Source organism: Cygnus atratus, chromosome 3 (genome assembly GCF_013377495.2).
Source record: "Cygnus atratus isolate AKBS03 ecotype Queensland, Australia chromosome 3, CAtr_DNAZoo_HiC_assembly, whole genome shotgun sequence".
Taxonomy (NCBI): domain Eukaryota; kingdom Metazoa; phylum Chordata; class Aves; order Anseriformes; family Anatidae; genus Cygnus; species Cygnus atratus.
This window is the reverse complement of record NC_066364.1, coordinates 13,450,223-13,474,197: the sequence shown is the minus strand read 5'-3', so window position 1 is coordinate 13,474,197 and position 23,975 is coordinate 13,450,223. Positions and strand designations below refer to the sequence as shown.

The 23,975-nt window shown below is 35.9% G+C and overlaps 1 protein-coding gene across 3 annotated transcripts in view; it reads right to left on the bottom strand.

The window, feature by feature from the left end:
* The window catches only part of NBAS (NBAS subunit of NRZ tethering complex), a 190,318-nt gene that overhangs the window by 25,914 nt on the left and 140,429 nt on the right, over positions 1-23,975 (bottom strand). For all 3 annotated transcript variants that reach the window (XM_035562547.2, XM_035562548.2, XM_035562549.2), the window contains exons 49-50: positions 9,593-9,732; positions 969-1,113 (exon numbers count right to left, since the gene is read on the bottom strand). In XM_035562547.2, the coding sequence (XP_035418440.2) occupies positions 969-1,113; positions 9,593-9,732 (285 nt within the window). The remainder of the gene's footprint in view (positions 1-968; positions 1,114-9,592; positions 9,733-23,975) is intronic.

Genomic DNA, 23,975 nt, shown 5'->3' with positions numbered 1-23,975 from the left:
AAGCACAGCCCACCCCCATCCGCTTATTTTAAACAGAATGTGTCTTTTCTGCTCTGCTTCTGGTCTTAACATCAGCTGTTTTCTATAGCAAAGACTGTGATTGTGTGAAGAAGATTGTAAGTGATTAACGAGCCTAGTAAAATATGCACAGGACTACTCTAAAGTTGTGTGAAGTTTATTAAGCATTTGTCAAGCCTGTCTTGATTAGTATACAATATTGATGTACACAACGCTTCAATAATTGTAGAGATGCTTGTATGGAAGTATACTTACATAGTAGAGCAAGGCAGAATATCACACAGTTATTACAAAATAATTGCTTATATATAAATTTTTATCGCCAACACGTTTTCAAGGATTCCTCACTAAACCTTTATAAATTTGTAAGAGAGAAAATTACTGACTATTTAATGAACAGCTTTTGCCATACTGATTTCAATGGCAATGCGTCATTAAACCCTTTCTACAAATACTTCAAAGAATTTACACTGGAACAGACCTCTAAAGGTCATATAATCTAACTAGCTCCTAATTCAAAGCCAGCCTGACAAGATCAAATTGCCCATGACGTGATCCAGCCAAGTTCTGAATATTTCCAAGGATGAAGAATCCATGGCAATTGCGTGTTCCAGTGTTTCACCACTTTAGCAGAGAAAAACTTTTCCTTGTAGATAAACAATTTTGATGTTTCAAGTTGTCTCTCTTGCCTTTTGTTTAATCACTAAAAAGAAATTGGCTCTGTCTCCTCTACATGTTTTCTCTTCCACATACTTAAAAACAGCAATATGATCTCCCGCTGCCATCTCTTCTTAAGATGGAATTCTCTTAGCCTCTCTATATGTATTGTGTATCAGCACCCTAATCATCCTGCTGGCTCTCCACTGGACTTGATCCAGTATGGCAACATTATCTTGCACTGGGACCCCAAAACAGGACTCATATCCATGACAGTCAACGTTAAAACTTACCTCAACAGGGAGCATGTGCTTAGTGTCATACAAAGAACGGCACATTTTCAAAATTTCATTTCCCGTGCTCTCCTTTTCCTCAGCTGGGCATCTCTGTAGCATAGCAGTCCCCAGTTTCACCCAAGGATTACCATCTGTGCACAATCTGCTCACAAAAAAAAATGTTTATATGTATATATGTGTGTACATATATGAATATACACACAACATTTTCTGAAGTTTGTGCACATGTATGAGAATTAAAGTATGATCTCATGAAACAGAGAGGAAAAAGTTTTGAGACAAGTTACTATCCTGATGCCATCCTTCTTTCAATGCAACAAAGTTATTAGAAGTATTTTGAATTATGACATACTGTTATCTGAGGAATCACACACCAGATAAAGACTGATTAAAGTGAAACACCATAGGAAAAACATCTCCTTTCTTTGTACCAGCTAATTTCCCAAGCAAAATGGTATTGAGGGAGTGGTGACATGAAACCAGAATTCCTGATTTTCTTAGCTTTGATCATATTCTAACAGCATCTGTCTCTCAAGTACCTTTCTAGTTTCTTTGTGGAAAAAAAAACCTTACAAGACTCAAATTTTAATTTTCAGGTCCAACAAGCACAAACAAAAATAAACATCTAAAAAATACATCTATCTTTTTCTATAAAACCCATTTTATAGCCCATACAAACTGTGCTGTAGAGAGAAATTATATGCAACTGTACTTCTCCATTAGTAGATACGGATGTAGATACTTTTTATTATGATCATTATTATTATTATATTTAAAGTGTCCTTTCTATTCCATATAGAAGTTAGAATCCTAGAATCACCTGGGTTGGAAAAGGCCTTCAAGACCACCAGGTTCAGCCACCATGACCTACTGAGTCCCATCACTAAACCATGTCCCTTAGTGTCATGTCTACACATCATAAATACCTCCAGGGATGAGGACTCCACCACATCCCCTGGGAATCCCATTCTAATGCTTGGTCACTCTCTCCATGAAGAAATCCTTCCTAAATCCAATCTAAACCCCTCCTGGCACAACTTGAGATCACTTCCTCACGTCCTATCACTCATCATGTGAGAAAAGAGAACAACACCCTCCTTGCTGCAACCTCCTTTCAGGTAGTCGTAGAGAGCAATGAGCTCTCCCCTCAGCCTCCTCTTCTCCAGACTAAACAGTCCCAGTTCCCTCAGCTTTGTTTCTCATCAATGCACATGCTCGATCAACGTAATATCCTTGTAGCAAGGGACCCAAAAATGAATACAACTTCATCTGCTATCACCATTACATGGTCAGCCTTAAACAGAAGGCAGACAGTAGGCATATGTCAATTATATTATGCATGCTGGCAAAGGCGACATTTACTATAAAATTTAATTGCTGGAACATTTCTTGGCCTACAGCTGCTATTTGCTAGATCATGGAGATGCCTGGCTACTTTTGGTAGTGATAGGTGTACTTGCTAGGACTGGACGTACTGATAGAAATGGGCAGCAGACTGGAGGTTTTAAATGAGAGCGTGAAGTGTAATACTGGAACACATCCACACTGCCATTTTGCTAATTTGAGTTTAGTTAATGCATTTCAATGCACTTCTACAATGGGCTAAAATCACACTTAACAGTGTAGATCAAGACCACATAAAGCCACAGTAACACAACCATTATATGTTCATCTGTGCATACACAAAGGAAGGCACAAAAGGTGGTTTAAAAAAAGCCTCCATCAATTTCTGGTCATTAATCAACATCCCAAAAAAAGCGGGATATATTTTTATTTTATTTTGTTTGAAGAGGGGAAGAAAAAAATCACTGGAAGAGAAAATCTGGCAGGTTGGTCTTACAGTTCACTGTAAATTAAGATACTTGTCCAGCACAAGTGGAAAGAAGCAGTAAAGTGCTTTGAAAGTGCTGCTTTTCAATGGTATTATTTAGCACCAATTGTTGAAAGTAACATAATAACTACAGCAGCAAATGGAGTCTGTTAAAAAAAATCAGTTGGGCTGACACATAACAAAGAGTAGGTCTGACAATTTGGTAGAGGACAACTGCTAATACCTACTATTTCATACATATATAAGCTCTCTCCTGTTCAGCTTCCACTTTCGAAAGTACATACTGTAAACAAATAAAACCAGCTCCACTGGAAGCTGACATTATATTCTAACACAAACACCAGACAGAGATGCTAAGAGCAGGTAAGTTTGAATGCAAACTAAATAGAAGTCGTGATTTTCATTCTTTTTGACAACTTAATTGAGCCTGTCCATCAGTCACAGTCACTGAACAAACTGCTGCCAGGAGTCTAGCTGGGAACAGCACAGCTCCTCCTCCTCGCCTTCCAACCTGATGGGTTGGACCCAAAGAAGCCAACTTATCTGACAAGCAAAACATGATGCACTTGATCTACGAATCCCCAGTATGGTCAGAGGAAGAAAAAAAAAAAAAACAATATGCAACTCCATCTTTGCCGCCGGCTAAATTAATAGCTCCTGCTATGTGATCCATCTTTTGCTTAGAGGCATGGAGAGTCATCATGAATTTCCATTTTTATAGCTGCTGCCTCCAGAGTACATTAAGAAAACCTAGAAGAATTTTCCATTAGAAGAAGAAGAAAAAAATCACACTTCAAAGCACATTTAGAAGTAGTTACAAAGAAATAGAACAGTTAGAAAAGTTAGAAATAACCACAAAGATGCAAGGCCATCCAATAAATAAACCTGCAAATGGCATGACTTAAGTTAAGCATCAGATATATACTTTACATATATAAATCTTTTCTGACATATAATTGTGCTTTCTGATAATTATAATTTTCCTTATGATTATTTGACCTTCTGTGGTCTGCTAACAAATAGACATCATCTGCCACCTCTACATAAAAACAAGATTCAGTCACCAGAAAATCTGACAACCGTAAGTAGAATTTAGTTTTCTTCTTTCATGAATTTAACCATTTTTATGTATGGTTAAATAAGTCAATTACTTTTTCCATGCTGAGAACTTTTTTACAGACTTGCAATAAGGGCATTGTTTTCCTGCACCAAACCAAAAATATCTTTAGAGGTACATTTTGCATTAAGAAAAAAAAAAAGTGAACTAAGCTATTGAGCCCCTAAAATCATGTCTTTTTGAGTTCCAAAACACCTTATCAATATTTTAAATGAATATAAAGAATGCCTTTTGAATGTAGGCAGCAAGTTCCAAAGGATCGCAGAGCTTCAGGTACTGTCAATCTTTTTCTTCCCTTTTTTTTATTGTCTTTATGAAGTGCTTAAAATGACATCTGCATATGAGACACCTAGACGGAAAAGCATGCATGAATAACATGGGTTTAAACACCAATTTTTAAGAAATGTATATGTTTCTGAGTACTGACTGGAACAACCAAGTCATCTTCAGTGGTTCCTCACAGTCAACATGGCATATTATGACATGAAGAGAACCATATCTGCAAGTAAATAATGACCATTCTTCTGTCAGAGTGTTTTGAAATACAATAAATAAATAAACGAAGACTGATCTTTGTCAGTCTTTTTTTAAATTAGAATTTAAAAAAAAAAGAGTAAAGGCTACTAAGAAAAAAACCCCAAGCTTCAGTTCTTTTACTTCTTCTTTTTGAGCCTTTAAAAAAATATAAGTTTTTTTTTTTCTAGTTTTATATTCAATTATAAGTTTTAGATATTTACTGCTAGGCTGAAAAACAAAATTTTAAGTATTCAGATGACTAAGAGTAAAATTCCCGTTCCTGCACATATCATTACATTTGAAATAAACAATAAGTTAGCATCAAAGGCCTTTTTTTGCAGCAGAACAAGAACAAATAAGTAAAGATTGAACAAAACCCTAATACGTACAGCTAAACAATTGGCTTAATTGCTTATAGTTCTCTCCTTTACTCAACAATTTCTTCATACAATTTGCTTTAAAAAATGGGATTGCTGAATAACTCACTATCGAAAGAGTTCCTGCTTTATTCCAACTGAGCTACCAAGGTATGTTTTTCAGCAACACAGTTTCAGGAACATTTAAAAAAAGAAAATCTTGTAAGGGTACCTGTACACTACTGACATGAAATATGCAACAGAGACAAAAGAGAGAATTTATGAGTAATGCAAGAAGAGAAGACACCAGAACAGAGCAGAGATTGCTAGCAGCCTTGCCAAAAATGCAGAGATAAGCATATGATAATGACTGTCAATGACAATAGGGAAAGAGAGGAGAGAGGGCTCAGATAAAGAAGGCAGAAAGTAAAGATTTTGTTGTTTCTGGTTTTGATTGCTGCTGAACATCATACTTACAAAACACCCTCTGTTTCTTGGCTGGCATGAATTACTCCAGGATTTACAAAGCAAAATAATTCAAATTAATAAATAAAATTCAAAATAATGAAAATGAAATGTAAGCTATTCCCAGCTGACTATAACAAGAAGGAGGTGCAAAGATCTAACTATCTACTTGGTAAGAGTTCAGAAAATGAATGCCCTCTCATATTGAAGGATACTAAAGAGAGCTGTAGCTGACTTTTTAAAGCCAATCATGCTTGAGGTAGGAGGACTGAGGGTGGAATGAGGACAACACTTCATTTCTGGAGCATTATTAACTATTGATGTTTTGAGTTCACACAAATTCATTCTGATGACAGCGCACTTACTATAAATGCCAAAAATCTGTTTGAGAATGTTTCTGCACACCAAATATATTATTTCTTCAGACAAAAAGATACACATTTTATACTTTTATTTTTAAAAACGAATTTATTTTTTAGCCTAGATTTTCATTTAGGTTAAGTTATTGTAATGTACTGTTTGTCCATTAGACTTCTTAAAAAACAACACAAATAAACAAAAACACTTCCCCCCCTAAAAAACAAAACTCCGAAACATAGATGACTGAGCCTAAACAACTAAGTGGGAGGAAAGATAATTTACAACAATCATAATTATGATCATGCTGACTACTATTAAAATACCAGGCACGTTCCTTGAAAGCACTAGAAATGAGTAAGAAAGGAGGACTTTGAAGCCTGCAGATACAGGATTTATAAAGCACTTAGCCTTGCAAGTACTGTTAATAACAGAAACAAAACAGATATTAACAGAAAAGCAATGAGAGTATAAACACAAAGACCTCAGGAGAGAGCAAACTGTCCCACCTTTGATAAATTTTTCTACTGGGACAACTTCTAGTAGGAGAGGGAAAACTGAACAAAACCACCACCACAAAGAAACACAAAGAAACTAGAGATGCATCATTCCTGATGAGAAAAAAAACAAGGAGGGTTAGGAGGGGAGGGGTGGGCAGGAAAACAACATCTCTCTCTCTTCTTTCAAGATGCAACCTCAATTCTCTTCTCCTCAAGAAAAACACTGCTAGAGCAGGGAAGAGAACAGACTGCAAGGTCTTTCCTTCTCCTCCAGCTAGCAGAGAGAGCTGAAGAATAAAGCAACAGTGGTAACTGCAACCTGTGAACCCCACCTTTAAAAACAACAACAAACACCACAACAACCAAACACAAAAAATTTGTTTTCGTTACTATTAACGTAATCAAATTTATTTTAATTTTTGGTTGTCTAGAGTTTTAGGCAAACTCAAAGAAATCTGGAAATCTGAACTACTCTTTATTTCCCTGTAAACAGTGAAAGCGAATTTAGTGCTGAGCTCAGGAAAACTTCCTGAGCCTGCACTGTAAATCATGTAATGGAATCATGAGTCAGAGATTCTCCATGAAACCAGTAAGGGTAGCTACTACTAGTGAAAGAGAAGTGAGCAATTTCTTCTGAAGGATTTCCGATGCCTCATAGCAACGACAAAGCAGTGAAGAAAGACACCAAACTTCAATCGATAACAGAAATTATTTAAAAAAAAAGTAAAAATAAAAATGAAAATCTAATCACAGGATAAATTTTCAGTTTGTTCCTTAAGACTTTATGCTAAGACACAAGCCAGTCAGTCTCTCCTCAATCTCTGGTAAAGAGATGAAGCAAATCGTCCTAGAAGCATTTCCAAGAATATAAAGGCAAGCAGGTGACTGAGATTAGTCAACATGGATTTAAAATGTGGAAATCATGCCTGACCAACCTGATAGCCTTCTACAATGAAATGACTGGATGATAGTTGATGTTACATACCTTCATTCAACAATACTTTCAACCCTCATAATACCATCACTAACAAACTGATGAAGTGTGGGCTAGATAAGTGGACAGAGAAGTAGATTCAAAACTGGTTTCAATCATCCAGGATCAAAGGGTTGTTATCAGTGGCACAAAGTCCTGTTGGAGACCAGTGACCAGTGGTGCACCCCTGGGGTTGGTATTGGGGCCAATACTCTAACTTCTTCATTGAAGACCAGGATGATGATGAGACAGAGTGAACCCTCCGAAATTTGCAGATGATACAAAACTAGAAAATAGTGGGTGATACACAGGTTGGTTGTGCTGCCATTCAGAAGGACCTTAAGAGGAGTAACGAGCTTTCTGTGGTTTATCTCTGTCCAGCAAAGGGAAATCCAAAGTTCAGTACCTGGGGAGGAATAACCAGCAGTACAGGCTGGGCCAACCAGCTGGAAGGGAGCTTGGCAGAAAAGGACTTGAGGGCCCTGATGGACAAGGTGACAATAAGCCAGAAACAGACCCTCATACCAAAGAAGGCCACCAGCATCCTGGGCTGTATAAGCATTGCCATCAGGTCAAGGAAAGTGCTCCTTCCTCTCCACTCAGCATTAAGTGAGACAAATCTGGAGTGCTGCATTTAGTTTTAGGCTCCACAGTACAAAAGTGACATGAGCATAGTCGAGGCAAATAATAGAAGTTCTCTTGCCCCTTATCTTAGCTACGTTGATTTCTTTATGTAAGAATTGAGATTATGCATGTCTAGTAGCTACACTGCTTTAGATCCTAAGTGACTTACAATATGGGTGTTCGAAGTATTTTGTACAAGTTTTCAGACTTCCAAGATCTCGGAACTAAGATGCATCCTACCTCTGAAATTTAATCCACTGTTAGTTGTGAATACAAATAATATTTAATCATTATTTTGTTTTCTCTTTTTCACTTGACAAAGAGTCTGAAGAAACTCAACACCAAGTGGGAGATAAAATTAAATAATTTTTATGTTTTTTTTCCTGTCATAGAACAGTAAACAAGAACTGTCTATTTATAAGTGTTCTGCTTTCACAAAATCTTCAGACTGTCTGTTCAGCCCAAGGAGAAAAAATTTTGCTAATCGTTTTGCAGCAATATTTCACTTTACCCTGTGCTCCATAAGTTATGTTTTTTGTTTTTGTTTTTGTTTTTTTAATCTAAACACTACCTTGAACAAAGTTTGACAGTTCCCCACACGCCGGAAGGCATCAAATTTTTCAGATACAATTAAAAAAAATAAAAAGGAAAAATGGAATATGAATTTGTGACAGATCATACAGCAATCCTTGTAATTCACAATGCACTGAAGAAAATATTTAGTTCATAAAACTGTCATATAGGATTTAGATTAATTTTCATCCAGAAATCACAAACAAAATGCAGGCTTGAAGGTGAATAACCTTTACAGATTAGATTCTAATGGACTGGTTCTCTACAAGTACAAAAAAAGAATTATTGTTCATAAAAAGGTATGCCCAAACTTTTCTGACAAATCAATGTACATAAACACTTTGGGGAGTGTAGTCCCCAAATTCAAACAGGTTGCAATCAATGCCCTCAAAACAATCCAAAGAAAGTATAATTTAATGTCTCTAACCTTCACATGGTCAGACAGACATGCTACACTGCACTGGCTAGCCAGAAAGTATACTAATATTACTGTTCTCCTTGAAGGACGTGTGACTTTTTCCTTAATGTAAGATTGTATGAATCCTTTTATCTTAGAAATCAGAGTCTGTTACAGAATGGAACAACTAAAATTGTTACCTTTAAGCGCGTTCAGGAAGTCACAGACAAAAACAAAAGAAACGATAAATAAAATTGTAGTCGAGATGTCCCAAATCAAAATTTTCAATAAACAGTTTCAATAAATACCCATTCTGATGGGTGCCATGCTGAAATTTTAAACAATTATTTTCATTTTAAATTGTTGGGCTAGAATCTTCTGGATATGTCCTGCCATAGTATAAATTCTTTGCTTTCAGATATTTCATCTAGAAACAGAAATGATAGGTATTGGATCGAGAAAATAAAAGCACCATTGCTTGGTACCATTACCTACACAGACCTTCTGCAGCTTGCCTGCCACATATGAACATTAGCTTTCAAAGACTTTTCTGTAAAGCATAACTTGAAGTAGAATTTAAAAAAAAGCAAGCCAGAACTTCCTATTGGATTTTCTATATACTGGCAAAAGTGAGAGTAAAATATGTAACTCTGAATTCAAGTACTTGGAAAAACCTCCTGTGCAATAATTCAGACAACAAAATTGTTCTGTCTTCTGCATGATGCATACTATATACATATATATACCTTCTACCAGAAACTGATTCAATTCTACTTTTAATAAGCCATTTATTTTCCCCAAATGATCTTTTCGAAAGGTCATACCCCTCTTAACCATGTTTGAACTCACTGACTGAAAGTTACGTGATATGATCAATCAATAAAACTTTTTTTTGCTTGAAGAAATGCTCACCTGTTGCTCATTTCCATAGGTGGCCATGCTTGAAGGAGTAAAACCAAGTGCTGAAACTCAGACAAACTGTGACTAGATTCCAGAAGTCCCAGGAAGAGATTGTACCTTTTTTCTTCATTTTCAATATCTGTTATCTCTACCTGAAAGAAAAACAAACATTTTAAAATTACGAATTTAAAAGCGACAAGCTATCTGTAAAAGACATCACTGTTGTAAAACAATACAGGAACACAGCCAATGTAATTTTCCCAGAAAGCCATTTTCTTACCTCTCATTTTCAATCACATGCAAATAAAACAGGAAAGCACACAAACAATGGGAAATTACTTAGGTGTATGTTCCCAAAATACTATACCTCCACAAAAATTAATTGATTAGTTGAGTCTTACATCTATATTCTTCAAACATCCAAAAAATTTTTACATTTTCTTTTCTCCATATATATATACTTTTAAATAACGGGCATGTATAGTACCAATCTTAGAACAGCTTGGGTTGGAAGGGACCTTAAAGATCACCTAGTTCCAACCCCCCCACCGTAGGCAGGGATGCTACCCAACAGATCAGGTTGCCCATGGCCTCGTCCAAACTGGCCTTGAACAACTCCAGGGAAGAAGCATCCACAGTTTCTCTGGGCAACCTGTTCCAGTGCCTCACCACTCTCTGAGTCAAGAATTTCCTCCTAACATCTAAATCTCTCCTCTTTGAGTTTAAAATCATTCCCCCTTGTCCTGCTGTTATATCCCTGAAGGTGTTCAAGACCACGTTAGATGAGGCCCTGAGCAACCAGATCTAGTGGGTGACGTCCCTGTCCAAAGCAGGGGGGTTGGAACTAGGTGATCTTTAAGGTCTATTCCAACCCAAGACATTTTATGATGTGATCCTATTATCTGACTGAGCAAAAAGTTGCTCTCCAACTTTATATATGTATTAGTTCTGTAATATATATTACTGAAAGTTACCTCTGAGAATTCAATAGTTTTACCTGAATTTGTATCATCTAATCTTTTCTCCCAGAGGAAAAAGTACTGGAAGTTAATTTAAATTCATTTACTCAATGAAGAACATTTGCTGACAAGCATTGTAGTGTTTCTCTGTATAGGTATTTGAGCTTATGAAAAAGAAAAACCCCATCAGCAAGCTTCCAGACAACTCTGTCTCAGGAAAAGTGTCCATCTAAGTTCAAAACACACAGCTGCTGTAAGAACTTGAATACACTTCAGCTGATGACAGGTTCTATTACAGATAATTACTGCCTGCAGTTTGCATGGTAAAAAAGTGCGAAGTCTGACTACTGAAGGAAGGTTGCTATAAATGAAAACCAACTTTCTGCTAAATAAGAAGCAGCTTCTGTTTAAAAGTTTGGGTATCACGCTAGGAGGGCTTTCACAAATGAAATAGCTATTCCTTGTCTGCCTGACACACAAAAGTTCTTGTAGTTTAAAAATAATTTGTTACAATAACAAGGTAGCTTCCTTTCTGTTATTAACACATTCTAACACTGAATTTTTCCTCCAAACTTCGAAAACTTCTGGGATATCAAACACTTCAGTTACATCTTATAATTCAGCTGAAGATACACAGCATTAAATGTTAACATTTTTGTTTAAGCCCAAGTAGTTCTAAGACTTCAAACATGGACAAACTTTTCCTTAGTTCTACAGCTACTTTAAAAGATTAAAGATTGTATTCCCATCCTCTCAAAGTGACTCTGATACATCAAGGGCAAGTTTTTCAAAAGAGGGTGGAAAACAGATTACTGATGCATTTATTGAGTTGCCTATGTAATTTGTGACTTTAAAATATTTAGTGTTGAAAAGTTTACTTCTTTCTCCAGGGTATATCTGAATATACCGCATACTAGATCATTTTAGATAGAGAAGAAACCTCTCTGAGATCTCTCCATTTAAAATACTTCCATGTACTGCAATGTCACACGGCAGATATCAACTACCCACTTGTAATATACCTAAATTCCACCTATACTTGCTGAGATGAAATATGATTATCTTCACTATTTAAATCACACGGCTGAAAAGAGAAGGGAGAACAGGAAAAGGTAAAAGGTTAGGATGTCTTATGTCCCTTTAGGGATCAAAAAAATTTAGCAATCTAGCAAATATAGCATTTAGATGACTTCATCTGTCCCCAGACTCCTTTCTCAGACAACTAGTTCTAAGTTTTTAGACCAAACAGCTAGCATTACGTCCATTAAGTACATTTTAGGATATTTGCACGAACAGCATGTTGCTTCAAAACACAGACTGAATGTCTAACTCTTTCTAATGATAGACATAAGAAGGGCGAGAAATGGCACATGAGTGTTTAATACTATTAGTATTAAAAGATGAGAAGAGCTGCCACAGAAATTGAGTTCTTGGCAGTAAAGAGTAGATGACAGTAGATCAGATAACCTATTCAACGTGAACTGAATTTCAGTAACATGACATAATAATGTATCTTTAAAGACTGGTTTACATTTTTATGATGCTAATTAATCTAACATTATAAGGTACTGTTTTGGACAGCTGGATCCTTGCAACATAATTGCTTATAACAAAACACATTAATGTGATCAAGGAGAATGAACTTTCTATTCTTAAACATGCTGTGTATTTCTGAAACATTTCTTTCTACAATGGCCTCTTTAAAATCGCTTGCATTTCACATTACAAGTAGTAAAAATAAAGTGAATGTTCCACAGTGTTATTTATAGTTTTTACGAAAGAACTATTCAAAATTCACTTTTCATATGGCATTTTAAATGCACATTGCTTCCATTTATTGTGAACTAGGTGAGACTAAAAGGTAGCAACACAGGCAGCAGCAAGCATGTGTACTTTTAACGCTGAATGTGGGGATCTAAAATGTAGCACTGAGGATAAAGGAAATGGAAGATTAACGAAGGAGTAAAAATGGAAAATACGTAAGTGTTGAAGGGCAGATGACAAGTATATTTACCTTCTTCCCCCACCCCCAAAAAGAGTAGCTTTATCCTACCTTAAACTTCCCACTCTTTCATCTTTTTATACCTCATCTTTTTTTCCCTGCTTTAAATCATCTTATTATAGAGAATATAGATGCACCACTCTATATTCTACAAACACCTGTGTTTCAAGGAAGTTTTAAGCATTACTTCATTTCTTTGACGACACGATTATTAAAACTTCTTTTTGGAAAAGAAAAGCTGAGATTCAAAGGTAAACCTACATTTTAGCAGCAAGAATGCATGAGCATTTCTGACAACGGTCACACAGTCAACGGTATCAGGAGTATTTTCAAAAGTATTCCTGAGTTGAAAACATCATCAAATACATGCTGATTCTGCAAGGGTTGTGTACACACTTCACATCACATGTTGATAAGTAGTCCCACTGGTTTCAACAAGATTGCACAATGTCTAAAATTGTACCTTCTGTGAAGCAGCTGTATTTAACTGGTGTGTATGTCTTTACAATCAAGATGATTGAAGTCTATATATGATTTGCACACTAGCATGCCTAGAAAAATCCTAAGCAGATCAACACTGTGTAACAGAAACACAGATAACAATAAAACACTTAAAAACTTATTTTCAATACATTGTTATTCTTCTAAAAGAAAAGAGTCCATTTTAAGTTAAAGACCTGTAAGATATACTATCTGCTATGTAGTAAATCAAGGTAGTTGTTCGAAATAGTTTCCACACAGCTTTCCGCTTTGATATGATAACTTATCCTATCTCTAATTCCTTCCTTACAGTTCTCTAAAAATAAAAGTTATCATCAAACCACCAAAAAACCACAAATGAACTGATAGCTCCTTACTACAAGAAAGCACGATCTTGAAGCAAGGCATTGAACTGACTTAATTAATTGTATTAATATATATTAATTTTAATATGCTTTAAAATAAAAATAGATGTATAAAAATATACACACATGTATACATTTATACTAGGAGCATTGGTTTTCCTCTGTATTCTCTTCTCTTTCCAAGGCTAAGAGAGAGCATTGAGAGGAAGCAGTCATCTTATGCAACAGAAATAGGGCATGGTCTGTGTTAAAAGGTAGACATTTCATCTTATAAGAACCAAAAGCCAGCTGAGATGAAGTCAACAAGGTTATAGTTAAGCCTATCACCTTGTTGTAGTACCACAGCAAAAGAGCAGAGACATTAAAAATTCCATTTTAACTGAACATACTCTTTGTAGCAACTCTGAATGATCGATTCAGATGACTCTAAAGGGTGCAATGCAACAAGGCACTGCATTTCTAGTAATATGGTCATCTTTAAAACCATGGTAGTAGCATACTATAAATCCCTCCTGCTCCCCTGCCCTCCCCCCCCCCCCCCTTTTCTTTTTTTATTTTTAATTAAAAACAAAAACAACCTTCTTAAACATTCAAGGCTATGCACAGATAACCTACCACAAACTGCTCAGACCCCTGGTAGCAGAAGGGCCTGAAAAGAAGAGTCTGTCACTAACCAGGTTAATGAGGCCTACAGCAAGCTAGCAAAGAGTACACTTGAACTTCAGATGATCTGAAAGGCCTATGAAAGAGCAAAAATGGAAAAGGAAAAGCAGGACTTTCAGTTTTAAGAACAGATGTGCCCAATTCTGTCTCAACTTCCCCTAGTTTTGTGCCTTCTCTTTGGCAGTAGAAGGCAGAGGGCTTTATGTCTTACATTAAAATAAAATGCTGCACAAATATACACCACAATGGGAAAGACAATTAGGGGAATTAATTTTAGAAATGATACCTGTGATAGATTATAAAAAGAAATACAAATTAAATAAAATCTGACCTTATGTTAAATTGTTAAAATACACAATTTAATGGTCAACAAGAGACTACATACGCTTAAAATTAAGAAAACACAAGCATTTGCATAATGCTAATGTTCCTTAAAAGAATAATATTAAAAAAGAAAAATACGTGCTACACAAATGACACAGCGTATGCAGCCATTGTTGAAAACTGCACTAGATCCCACAAGCTGTCTGAACCAAATCCTTTCAATTTTATGTTCTCCTTCTGAGCTCTTCGCTTTTACCTCTTTTCTCAGTTTCTCTTGTAATTAATTGGCAGAGGTTATGATGGCCCATGAAGGAATTGTGACTCATCCCAGATCATCCCTGCTTAATAAGAAAAGCAAAAATCACTCCATCTTGATCAAATACTTACTAAAACATATCTATATTATTAAATGGGGGCACATTGTTTAGCTACAGCCTTTAGCAGCTATGGCATGCCAGAAGACAAAAGTCAGGCCTTCTTTCGATCTGAGGTACATCTTTGATGGTGACATGGGCAGTGGGACTGAGTGCACCCTCTGCAAGTTTACTGATGACACCAAGCTGAGTGGTGCAGTCGACACGCTGGAGGGAAGGGATGCCATCCAGACAGATAGGTTCAAAAGGTGTGCAAACCTCATGAAGTTCAACAAGGCCAAGTGCAAGGTCCTGCAGATGGTTTGGGGCAATCACAAAGAGAAATACAGGCTGGGTGACAAGTGGATAGTGAGCGACATTGCGGAGAAGGACTTGGGGGTACTGGTTAAATTTTTAATAGTTGATATATAAAAAAAACTTGAACAAATATTCAGAGAAAATGATTTGTTTAACCTTTTAGTGCTTTTATAGGACTTCTCTTTCATGGATGATAAACCCTTAGTAAAACCTTTGTTTTACTAAACAAGTTTCTGATGTAAATGCAGGGAGTAACTGGAAAAAGCTTGTTAGAAAAGCAGATCTCCAAAATTCTTTCTTCTGGATCCTAAACCTAATTTAATGTCATCTTAGACTCAGTGTCTTTCTGTGTGTTAGGGTAGATCTACGCACACAAACCTCCTTCTACATTATACCTGCGGATGTTGGTGGATGGAAAACTGATCTTACAGTCAGCAATGGGCGCTTGCAGCCCAGAAAGTCAACCCTATCCTGGGCTGCATCAAAAGCAGCGTGGCCAGCAGGGCAAGGGAGGTGACTCTCCCCCTCTGCTCTGCTCTCATGAGAACCCACCAGGAGCACTGAGTTCAGCTCTGGCGCCCCCAGCACAAGAAGGACATGGACCTATTAGAATGAGTCCAGAGGAGGGCCATGAGGATGATCAAGGGGCTGGAGCACCTCTCCTATGAAGACAGGCTGAGGAAGTTGGAGTTATTCAGCCTGAAGAAGAGAAGGCTCTGGGGAGACTTTATAGCAGCCTTCCAGTGCCCAAAGAAGGGGGCCTACGAGAAAGATGAGGAGGGACTGTGTCTCAGGAAGTATAGGAGTATGACAAGAGGTAACATTTTAAAGCTTTAAAAAAAAGGTAGATTTAGATTAGATATAAGGAAGAAATTCTTTACTATGAGGGTGGTGAGGCACTGGCACAGGTTGCCCAGAGGATGCCCCATCCCTGGAGGTGTTCAAGGCCAGGTTGGATGGGGCTTTGAGCAACCTGGTCTAGTAGAAGGTGTCCCTGCCCACAGCGGGGGGGATGGGGGGTGGAACTAGATGATCAGGTCCCTTCCAACCCAAACTGTTCTATGATTCTAATATTTTTGGTATCTCTGAGCACAGCCACACAATATACCTTATTGAATTACATGTATTTAGCCATCAAAAGCACTATTTTTTTTTCCTCAAGTAGCTACAGTCTGCTTGTTAATAGCAGATTCATGAAATTTAACATAGGGCATCTTCAATCATCCATTTTCCTATGGGGAAAGTCATACTGAACTTGCTGTAACCTGCAAACCTTAAGAAAACCAGAACACTTTATGATTTATTTATTTATTTTCTGGAGTCCAGTTATTTATCAATCGGCCACAATACCTTAGTTCTCACATCACTTTATTACTAGGGCATTATATCAAAGAAGTTTCCTACAAGCTTTTTAAAACATTTTGTTTTATATACCAAATATGAAGTATAGGGGTATGGGTGCTTTTACTGCTGAAGTATAAAAAATAAGAGGCGTCTGGCAGTTGGTGGAGGTACTTGTAATCTCTTCAACAGTACATTATCTGGACACAAACATACCCTTTATCTTACTTCAGGCATTCTGAACAATCCTGGAATGCACATTCTTTATATCCAGTATGGGAAAAAAAAAAAAAAGGAAAAAAAAAACGACTACCTTAATGCACTTACAATCCCTCCTCTATTAAAACATCAAAGTACTCTGCCTGACAATAAAATCTTTCAAAGATTTATATATAGTTCTCTTCCCTTATAGATTAAATGTATTAGCTGTACAAAATGTTGAAACTTTTACCCATTTTCAGCACACTAAGTTTTGACTCATCATCTTACTCCATAGATTTGTTACTGCTTTCTAGAGACTCAAGTGCAACACACATGAAAGAGTCCAAATACGAAGAGTTCCCTCAACGTTTGTTCTACCAGCTTTTGAAAAAACTGGTATTTTGTAAAAACAGACAAAGATGATACACTTGAAGAATAATAAGGTTAAATAAAGCTGTGGGACATCATATATGACTGGTAAAGGTAATTTTTGTGTTTGTAACTGAATAACTCAATAACTGAACCATGTGTTCAGTTTAGTTCAGTACATTATCTCACTCTTAAAGTTAGTTTAAATCTGTATTTACAGTAACAGTGATATATTGCTGTATCCAGATTGTGTCCCAGAGGCATAACTATACCCTATATGTTTTCCTACATTAGGAGGACAGACATCTGATAGAGTTGCAATGTAGTTTAAGCAATAAAGCATTTTATTTGAGAATCTGACACCAACCAATTTGGCTGATGACCTAGAGAGTGTTTTAAGCAAACAGAAGTGCTAATAGAAAGATCCAGAAAAAGAATCAGCCAATCCAATCTCCTCCTTCCCCCGAGATAAAATACAAAATGTTGTCTGCTTCCATATGAGAGTGGTGAGCAGGAAAACTAAAGCAAACACACCCCTACCTCCCTCTGCCCAACCAAATCTGTTCAGCATATTATATATTTTACTCTCTATTAGCATGGCAGAGCCATGGTTTTCATCAACAGATTTTATCCAGTACTAATGTTCTAAGGAAATAATTGATAAGGGTGTTTGTAACCAAAGAATATGGGACATAAAAATCAGAAAAAAATATTTTTCTTTGTTTTAACTGATTGTATATTGAGAAAACCTACATTCGTGCTTAAAACGAATTCCTGATATTAAAGGTATATATTTGTGGTTTCCAAGAGCTGCAGCCAACAGCCTATTGCTTTACATGATTATAAAATTCATTTTGTTACATATGCCAGATTGTAAGTGTAAGTATCTCAAAATATGTTCATGTTCATCACGGCAGTGTAAGTTTGAATTAATAAGGCATCAAAAAATAGAAACAATAAACAGGCATTTTTTGAGTAGCCCCTTACTGCTACAATACATTCTCAATTTGTTTGCACTCCCTTGTAGAATGCATTAAAGTTTTTATTTATTCATCCCACCACAGGCTCCAGTGGTAGAGATTTTATCTACATTACATTTTAAAATAATAGGCAGATCTGAGATGAAGGATTTTACTTGGATTCAAGATAGGGAATGCTGATGCTAAGGCTTCTTCCAGTCATTAGGCAGGGCTTAATATGATTTATAAGCAATGACTGAAAGGATTAATAACGACTTGAATTGTGTAATTGGCATCTCTGTACCGTTGACAGCACAAAAATAAAAGTCTTACTTTAAAGACAATATCATCTAAATAGGTAAATCATCAGGGCTGCAAAGTTAAAAGCTTGTTACAAAGGACATAATATTACAAATTATGATATTTAAGAGATATAACATATAATTCATATATATTCATATAAGAGTATGAACACAAATGTTAAAAATCATCAGCTATAAAAAAGGGCAGACATGTACAACTCTTCCTGAAACTGTACAGCTACTGACCCTGCCAAGATAAGATTAGGGGCTTTTAAACACTATTTTTTATTTCACTCTCTTCAGACTGTTTGAAGATGCTAGACATCCCATCAACCTTGATGCTAGACAAGTTACATACTTGTAAAATAAGGCAAAAACAAAAGCACATATTGAAACATCTTATTCAAAACCTTCATGTACCAGAGCAACATTAAATTCTTTTAAGGGCAAAACCACAAGTAATATTGTCACCAGCACACTATCAGCATTCAATTACTTCTAAACATGGGTGGCTCTAAAAAGAAATCTTTTAGGTTGTGATTGAGAGTGAAATCTTCAGAGACACAGCTGAGTCAGGCTGGAAAAAGTAGAAAGAGGCGAAAAAGAATAATCCACAATTATTCAGCTTCCTGTCTACGGGCAAGAGTGCACGTGCACACACACACACAGAGAAGTCAAGAGCAACCGGGAGAGCAGAGCTGTGCATTAATAGTTTGAGGTACCTGATTAAAGGCAGGTTATGAACCCACAGTCAGACAAAGAGTTTAAAAAAAAAGTAAATTAGTCATCTGTTTTGCAAGACATACACTAGAATACAGAGACCCCTAGAATGAGGAGAAGTGGGGACCTACTTATGCACAAAATACTATGCACAATTTTATCCAATAACTTTGCAGTAAAATATTACCTTCTGTTTGAACTAGAATGCTTCCTGATAGACTTCTGACCTAAGTAAGCAAGTTAAAAATTGTTGACTTGTTTACAACTTAAAGTTAACATATAAACACAAGAATAGTATCTTCCTGGTAAATTATCCCCACCTACCACTCAAAAGGTAGCTCTTCCTAATTTCACTTTAAGATTCCACTTACTAGATCTTGCTGTGGTAATACTTGAATTTGGAGCCTGCTGACACATAGAACTGCTTCCATTTCCTACTCCTAATTAAATTCCTGTGACTCTTGTTTAAGCCCAGGTTGGATGGGGCTGTGAGCAACTTGGTCTAGTGGGAGGTGTCCCAGCCTCTGGCGGGAGGGGGTAGAATTAGATGATCTTTAAGGTCCCTTCCAACCCAAACCATTCTGTGATTCTATGACTTCCCAGAGATGAGGGCAATGATGGGGTAAGTTTCATATTTTCCTTATTTTAGCTTCCACATCCATTTTTTGAACACTGTTAGACACAGAATATTGGGCTAGATTGGACTTTGATATGAACCAGCACTGACATCTTTATGTACTCACATATTAATTAAAATTTTTGTTATGAAAACACACTGGGACAACAATATTTTGTTATCTGCAGTTTCCAAGCAAAATTGAGGGAAAACAGGAACTCAAGTACGCCTACCATTTTCATTACATGAACTGTGTACTCTCACGGGGTAGCTGAAAAGAAGTAAAATCCTGAGATGTTACAAAGAAAGCAAAGGCACAACCTTTCCATACATCAGTAATTTATAACTGTTTAAAAAACTCTTATTCTGTGACTAAAACAATGGGTAGTTCTTCTTAAAGGAAGCGTCTTAATACTTCCATTAGTAACATAATCACTTCTGCTACCCTTTCTCTCTATTCATTCTGCACATGAAATACGAATCTCTCAGGTTTCCTCTTTTTATTCTTTTATTTTTGTTAATTTTCATACTTGTTTGTTCTAAACTGTTTGAGACATTTCATCTGCTCTGGTTCTATTGACTTCTCTCATATATAACAAAATTCAGTGCTATTGAACTCTAAATAATAAGTTAGCATTGAAATGGCCATGATTTCTAACGCTGTGGTCCCTCACCTATTAGTAACTATTGGCAACTGAACGAAACAAAACCCAGATCTTTTAATTCTCTTCACCTGAACTTAACAGCAAAATAGAGTTGAAATTAGATACCTTTTAATCTACATCTGCTTTGTATTTCTACATCCTTCATTTCTTATACAATAAGGCCCAAATTACTTAACTTTTCTTTAACAGTAGAACTGGAGACAAGTCAGCAGAAATGCAATGCTCAGAGACCTCAAGAGTAGAAAAGATTCACAGTAAAAAGACTGTTGAACCCAACTATTTTCATAATGCAGAATTCCACCTTAAACTGAGCAGAAATCCGTCCTTGGGAGAGAGGATCAGTCAATCTCAATCACATTTGCTAAGCCAATATTTGCTTTTGTAGCAAAACTCACAGGTGATAAACAATTATGTATTAAAATATGTATAAACAATTCCAAATTATTTGCAGATAATGAGGTTAAAGTTTTCTTGTTGATATATTTTATAGACGTCATCTTAAACCTCATATATCCATAAAGTTCTTTTCCCAGTATTTATCAAAACTTTAAACAATAATTTGATATAGTAACTTTTGCTCTATGTCCTAGCACAATACTGCCACATACAGAGTTAAAGGCAGTTAAGAAATACAGTTTAAAGAAAAATTATACAGCACTATGCTTTGTATAATATAAATATTCACACTGTTTTAGAATTAAATTCAAACGACTTCCTAGAAAAAGGAATACTGCCAAATGACTAATGTGAGGCACTGACATACACCATGTCAACTTCCTCACTGAGCTTCCAGACTTTGTACTATAGTTATTTCCTATTTTTTTGGAAGGGCAAAGACAACTTTTACTTTTTGAAAATACCCACATAAAGCTGTGGTTTAGATTATAAAATGTTTAGTTTATCCATACCACTGTAGAAGAAAAAAATATATACAAAAAAATATTCATATGTATGTCATTTGAGAAGTCCATCTTTCCTTTTGCATAGATGAGCTTTACCTTCTCAGAAATGTATTCCAGATATATTACCTTCACTGCAGAGGAACATGCCAGTTTTAAATATGATTTTTCCATCTGCCAAGTTCATATGTAGATAATCCTACATCCAATCCATTTTGGGTTTTGATAAATGGAAACATATTATAAGGTAATGAGTCACAGCCGAGAGATTGGTAGTTTTTTAAAATCTGTTCTACTGGGCTCACAGATGCCCCCATGTAATGACAGGATTTAGTTCTATTTTATGAGAAAACACTGTAGAAAAAAAAAATCTCATTTGGAGCCTGTACAATGTTGTGGATAAAATTCTGTTATTTGAAGGAAACTTCAAATATCTTTTTGAAGATATGCCTATCGAGTTATCCCATTTAACAAAAACCAACATATTTACTAAGGAAAATCAGTAAATCTGTGTTATTATGTTGTATGGTCCATGTTCTCCACTTAAAGAGCAAACAAAAAATACCAATACCTCACACTCCCCCATTCAAAGTACTTTTCATTTCCATTACTAATGAGAATATAACTTGAGCTAGCAATGTAAAGCAAAGGCCTACTTCACGATCTCCCCTTCATTTGAGTTTAAGACAGCACGTAGACAAGAGCTCTTGGTGCAGCACTACCCACGTCCTGAACGCACAAAAAGAACAATGACAGCTTAGGACCTAGTCTTTGGATAAACAGCCACTATCTGAAAGACTGAAGCGTATGCTATCAAACATTAATCTTGCGAGAGCAATCAACGTGAAATTAAAGCCAGTCAAGAGTTTTGTGTGACAAACTCAGTGTTCACAAACCAAGTCTCCTACCCCAGTGGTAGGAAAACTCTGAGGTCTGACATTTTGTACTTTCCCCCAAAGCTGGACTCCACAGACTGCACATATTAAAATAGGATTACGAGTGGTGAGCACATCTGAAAGCCTGCTGCACACAGATACTGAAGGGATGTCCACTATGTCACAGGCCAAATCCTGCTCAGACTAAAGTCACTGATTAGGATAAGCAAGTTATGGGATTCAAGTCTAAAAATAAGCCTACCAAAAAGCCTAATAGTGAGGACTTAAACAAAGGCTTAGCCACATGTTGAGCTCCCTGTCTTGTAGAAATACCTAAGAACCTTTTTCTTCCAAACTGATTTATATATTGCTTAATTCCTTATCTTCTTGACATGCAGCTCACTAACTTCTAAGAAATGCATATAGATTCAGTAAACACAAGTGCGTTGCCTAATGCATAAAAATGCATAACTTGCACAGAAAATAAAATCCATTCATTTATATTCTACAGGAGACTCTGTCATAATCTGCACAGAGAAAACCTCTGAAGACCGTACACAGATATTGAGAGATAGATAGATAAGGGTGAATAAAGAAAAAAATGCATTTTAAAAATGTGTATAGCTAGCTGGCTAGAATTGAAAGACACAAGATTAACATACATATAATTTAAAATGTACATTAACTAAGTGTCAGTTAATATGTAAAAAAAATGTATCTGTGTAAATTATAGCTAAAAATAACAGTTATGCAACACAAGGAACTTAAAAACACGTAAGCCATTTTACTTGCACGTGCCAGCTATTAATCATTGTTTCATACCTCACAGTCTATGTATGGTAAAGGTACTCTACGTTTAAAACTGAAAAGGTGATAGAAGATTCATCCTGAAAAAAACAAGATTTTAATCCTTAAATAATACTTTTAAATATAAGCTGTTAAACTAGCATCAGTATTTTTCCCCATTATGTAAGTGGCTCTTCAGTTTACCTTTTCTGATTATCACTACCATTAAGAGAGCAGTGTATGCACAAGTTCCCAGTATTCAACTGTATGTGTAACTGCTGTCTTGATGATCAAAGTTTGCAATTCTTGCTAATAGAGGAAAAATGATATTAAAAAAAAACATTCTAATGTAAATGAAAACTTGTCAAAATTGATCCTTCCAAAATGTTGTTCTGCATACAGGATAAAATGACAAAGAGGCATTTTTAAAAAGAACAACCCACATTAAACCAAAACACCTGCCTTTAGAAAAACAGGTTGTTGATACTGACTCCAACTCAATATCATATTTCAGTATCTATCAAAATAAAATAAAAATAAAATAAATGGCAGACTTGATTTTTTTTAACGTAAGATTTCTCTATTATTTATCCATATTTATGACCTAGACCAGGAGCACTGAAAGTGCTAAGTGAATGGATACCACAAAATTACTGTTGCTGTACGAATTTAAATAAATAAGTCTGTTACAGCCATAAAATGAATCAGAAACAAGTAGCCAATACAATGCAACAGTCATACGGAATGGCATTACGTAAGCACAGCAATTGGTGCTTTTCTTTTTGATTTGATGTAGTCAAAGTCATAGCAGTTAACAGTAGTCACAGATGAGTCTCTGTTTAATAATAGTGACAACATATTTAGATTCATAATTCTAAATAACGGAAAAAAAACTCTAAATGCCATATTCATGTGGAATTTTGGGGTGATACCTACCCAAAACTAGGATTTATTAAAAAAAAAAAAGCCCTCATAAACATCAGACATTAACATTTTGAAAAGCTAAAAGGACTAGTGTTTATAAACACTGTAAAAGAGGTTAAATATGAAGCACTTGCTTTTCTTATGGAAAAAAATCTCTTTCAATGAATATGAACTACTAGAAATGCCTAAGAAGTAACAACTATTCAATGAATACTTGAGAAGGGATCCTTGGATGATACAGAGTTTACAGACCTCTAAAATAGCATCAGTGTTT